At 50.7% G+C, this 4,863-nt stretch overlaps 1 protein-coding gene across 1 annotated transcript; it reads left to right on the top strand.

Annotated features, from left to right (window-relative positions):
• Positions 1 to 132: 132 nt before the first annotated feature.
• MRPS11 (mitochondrial ribosomal protein S11) lies at positions 133 to 3,414 on the top strand (the record flags this gene model as incomplete). Its single annotated transcript, XM_008937694.1, has 5 exons — positions 133 to 225; positions 395 to 484; positions 1,203 to 1,332; positions 2,959 to 3,024; positions 3,307 to 3,414. Coding segments are annotated over 5 exons (487 nt in total), but the record flags the coding sequence as incomplete, so codon positions are not given.
• Positions 3,415 to 4,863: the final 1,449 nt, after the last annotated feature.

Below are 4,863 nucleotides of genomic sequence, written 5' to 3'. Positions count from 1 at the left end.
AACGGGCCCTTTTGTTCTCGGCGGACCTGCTGGCGTCCTCCCACCCCGCCTGGTCCGTCCCGCCGCCCCCGATCCTCGGGGGTAGGCTCCGATTTCCTCACCCTCGTTGCCGTTTTTTTTTTCCCCCCGCAGGAGCCTGGGCCGCGGCCTACGCACCGGTTCCCGGAGCCTGCAGGAGCTGGTGGCCGCCAAGGAGGCGGAGAAGCCGAGCGGGACCGAGCTGAGGTGAGGGGCCCGGTCCTCGGCCGAGGAAGGAACAGAAGTGGCCTGACTCGGTCACAAACGCGCCTTGCGTCTTCTGGAAACTTGATCCCTCCTTCCTTTCTCAGTATGAAAGAAAACTTTGCAAACCATACACGGCAAATCCCTGATAACTCTTTGTTTTGCTCCTCAGCCCTTTAATCCTGCAGAGGAGCTCCATGAGATGGGATGGAAAGACCTATGAAGAGATCCCGATAGCTCACATCAAAGCTACCTACAACAAGTAAGCAAACGAGCTGCTCCGTTCCTGCTCTCATGCAGAATCAAAGCTTGTAACCTAGCCAGGCTTTGGCCAGGCATCGTTTTGATCCAAAGGCTCAAAGGTAAAAAGCCAGGGGAATGGTGTTCATGACTGGGAGGATAACGCTGAACTCAAACCTCAGTGCTGTTCAGGAAGCAGAACTGTCTTTATAGTGTCTTTAATGACAATAAGACTGTTATTACACCTTTTGGACATGAACAATTAGATATTGATGGCTTAGTGACAGGTCACTTCCAGCCTTCTGCTCTATTGTGAGTTGCACAAATTGTCATATTCTCCATGAGAGACAGTTGCATTGCCTTAGTAATCCCTAGTATGATATTTTCCTGATTCTTAAAGCTCTTTGAAGTTCTAGAAATGTTTCATGCATTTATTTTTGTTTTTAATAAATAGAAGAGGTCAAATGCTTACTGTGAGAGGTGGGTCTGGAAGGGCTGAGCAGTATCTGAGGCACACCTAGATAAAGTGTATCTTACCCAGGAGGGTTTTGCCACCTCGCTGGGGTTCTTGAGGGTGACCAGAAGGTCACTGCTCAGCGGGGACACCTCAAAAGGCGGCGCTGAGTCGGGGCAGCTTGGAGAAGAGAGGTGGGGGGGTCTTGTGCTAAGGCGAGCGAGGAGAAACCTTCGAGCAGAGAATTTGTTCTAGGTTGGCTCTTTCTCTCATCCTCTTCGTGCAGCACCCACGTCCAGGTGGTCAGCTTTGACAGCAGGCCCCTTGCCCGCACGTCCTGCGGCACGGAAGGCTTCCAGAACGCCAAGAAGGGAACGGCCATCGCCGCACAGACCGCGGCCATAGCAGCAGCCGTGGTGAGTCCTCCCTCCTGCCCCCACCACCAGCAGCAGGCCCAGCCCTGCTCCTCCCAGCCTCAGCAGCTCCAGCTGGCAGGGCTGAGAACACAGACACATCCAGTGTACTGTAAAGGGCTTCTAAAAAACCACGTGGGTGCACAGGAGTGTTCTGTCCCGGTTAGAAGGCAGAACTGTGTCCCCACCTCCCTTATCCCTCAGTTTCCCAGGTAGAGAGGTAAATAAGGAAGGCAGGGGGAATGAAAAACCTTGCACCAAATTGAAAGTTAACAAAATGAAATATATTATTTAACAGGGATCAGAAAGGAAGAAGGGTAGGGGTTTAACAGGGAAGGGGGGTTGTAGGAACAACAAGGTAAGGAAGATTAAACTTCCAAATATACAAAACCCAAATGCTGTGCTGAGGCTCCCCAGTGCTGGATCTCGCTGGATTGAGGTGGATTGAAGCTGGATGCACAATCCTTGGACGTGGATGGAGGCAGGGAAGAGTCTGCAGATCAGGCCCAGGTCTCCAAGAAGGCCACGGCCACGGGTAGCACAGGGAGCAGCAGAGCAGCGTGTGCCCAGGTAGAAGGTCAAAGGAGCAAGAGGAAGAAGAGCAAGAGGCAGAGTCGTGCCTTTCTCACCCCTTTTATAGACTTTGGCAGGATGTCCCAAAGACAGGAAAAAGGGGAGTGGGAATAGGACAGGTGTACGCCCCTTTCATTCAGGCTTGGACCTGGTTTAGGGTTTCAGATCTCCACCCACCAGGGGCAGCAGGTTTCAAACCATTACAGGGAGGCAGGAGGAGATGAGGCTGGTTCTGTCCCCATCCTCATTACAGCTGACAGAGGCAAGGTTAAACTGAAAATCCTCATCCTAAATGAGGTGGAACTTGCTCCAGCCCTTCACATCAGAGGTGTTTGGTGCCACTGCTGCCCAACAGAGCGTTGTGGTTGACTCAGAGGAATGTAAGAACATCTTCACTATTCATCTGTGCTCATCAGAGCCTCGAAATAGCTGTGCAGCTGTGCTTGGCCAGATGTATTCTGTCACTGTCAAAGCTGTTAGTACATTAATTGCACCAGGACATGGAAAGCTAAATCTAGAGGAGCTCCATCCACGTGGTGGCAGCACAGCTCTGCTTTACAACGGGTGTTTTCCAATTTGCAAGCCCCTAGACTTCTTGCACTGCAGGTGTGGACTCCTGCACAGCAAATATAAAGCCTGCCTGCTTTTCTCATTTACCCTCCAGAAGGAATCCACCGATCACAGGAGAGAAGTCACAGCGTTAGAGAAGGGAACACAGCTTTGAGTTACTCCTTGTTCGTCCCTTACCAGTTCAGTCACGTATCTGTGGGCATCTCATCCTCTGCCCTGGCTTCAGGTTACAGATGGTTTGATCTTGAAGCTTTCTGTGCACGCTGAGCTGACAGCCTAGAAGTTTTCCTGAAACTGCTATGGCTGAGTCCAGGCATCCTTTTCCTCTAGTGTATTTGTGCAATATTCCCCATATTTGTCTCCTGTAGCCATTACTACCTGCTCCTTCTTTTTCACTTAGAGAAGACTGTGATAGTGGGTCAGGAGGGAACAGAGGACTCCTGTAGCTGGCTCAGGCAGAACACTGACCCATGGTTCTCTCCACAGAAAGCACGTGGGAAGGGCGTGTTGCACGTACGAGTCGTGGTGAAGGGACTGGGGCCAGGACGCAAAGTAGGTGTCAGACTTTCTTGTGATGTTTTTTTTTGTTCTTGGGCATCATCCAGGATTTTTAAATTTGGGTTGGTCTCATGACTGCACCTATTAGCTTGGTTTTTCTGAAGGGGAGGTAAAGAATTCATCACTCAAGTCCCTCGTGATGAAATTAGAATCATTATAGAGTAATATCCCTCTGAAAAAAAAACCTGTAATTTTTTTTATGCCATCTAAATTTCTATCTAATAAAAATCTAAAATTTTTATGAAAATTTTTTCATCTGCCATCTTGTCCTTGCAGGCTGCCATCAAGGGTTTGACTATGGGGGGCTTGGAGGTCATCTCCATCACAGACAACACGCCGGTGCCCCACAATGGCTGCCGCCCGCGGAAGGCCCGGCGGATGTGAGGGGGGCACTGCCTCTGTGAGAGGCTCTGGAAAGCCACCCTCCCTGGGTGGGGAAGCTTGAGGAAGAGACACCATCCTGGGCCTCCAAAGCCCAGGTGGTGGAAGCTGGTGGTAGCAGGAATATGTGTACTCCCATAGTGGGAAGCCTCTTCTGTACAAAGTTTGTTGATTAAAATGTTGGTCTCTTGACAGCCGCTCCTGCTGTGTTTGCAGGTGCTTTGGATTATTATTGTCTCTTGACTGCTCTCTTCCTCTTACCACTGTATGTGGTCTTGTCTCACCCTCCGTGCTACTGTTGCCCTTGTTAGATGGAAGAGGAACTTGAGGTCTAGATCTTACAGTCACCTTAGTAAACAACTGGATGGGGTCACGTCATCCTCCCTCCCTCTTTCTCTCACTGCACACATTTGGAAACGAGACATGGGGTAACTCTGCCCCTTCTCCCCAGCTTGGAGGGGCAGCTCCACTCAGTCACACTGCAGCCTGGATCCATCACTGCTTTGCTTTGGTAGCTGGCCTCCTGGCGCTACCAGCAAACAGAAAGTGCCTGAACTCAAGGGGCTGGGATCTTGCCAGCTTTGATGGTTGCAGTCTCTGATCCTGCCTCGTGCACCACGAACTGGATTTTCTGGGCTGCTGGGGAACTCAAGCAGGTCCTCAGTAGGCCTGAGGAACATCAAAGCACTGCCAAGCAGATTTAAACCATCTCAGTCTTGACCTGCACCTCTGGATGGCCACAGGCAGCGTGAGCTTGTCATGGCTCTGTGATGGATCATTGCTGTCCCAGACCCACCCAGAGAGGATTTCTGCTAAGGAAGGGTATACGAGGCTCTCTGGAGCGTTAGCCAGGGGTGGGAGCATTAGGGCTAACTGACCACAGGACTGATTCCTGAAAGGCAGAGGCACAAAGGGCCCCTCCCCAAGAGCCACGCTGCCAGAGAAGCCCTGGCCCTCCACAGCATGCATGGGGAAAATATTTCACCTGTAATCTGTGTTTTGGTGCAGCCGGCGGTTCTGTCACAAACCCAGAATCTTCCTTTCTATTATTTCTCTTTCTGTCATTCCTCCTTAGTTTTTTAAATTGCATATTTATTCTCTTCCTCTTCAGAGAGAGGCTACCATGGCAACCAGGCAGCGAGCCTCCTTCGTAGGGCTGGGCAGCATTCGGCAGCTTTTGAAAGAAATCAGCCTGCTTAGAAGAGCCTGTTGAGTTGCATTTGACAGAAGAGAAGAAAACAAGAGTTGGATAAATCCCCCACCTTACTCCAACTGTCTGAATATGAATAGAGGGTAGGTTATCATCAAGGGAAGTTCCTTGAGCTGTCACAGACTTGACAGCAGGGAAGAGGTTCTTCCATAGATGTCTGACGCCAGAAGAGCTTCCCCCTCGCTCCAGAAATACAGCTGAGCTTCTAGGGACTTCATACTCCTCTTTTTAAGAAGGTGCCA

The sequence above is a fragment of the Merops nubicus genome, unplaced genomic scaffold, assembly GCF_000691845.1.
Source record: "Merops nubicus isolate BGI_N331 unplaced genomic scaffold, ASM69184v1 scaffold43353, whole genome shotgun sequence".
NCBI lineage: Eukaryota > Metazoa > Chordata > Aves > Coraciiformes > Meropidae > Merops > Merops nubicus.
Note: the sequence above shows the minus strand (reverse complement) of the source record. Positions and strands in the feature narration are given on the sequence as shown.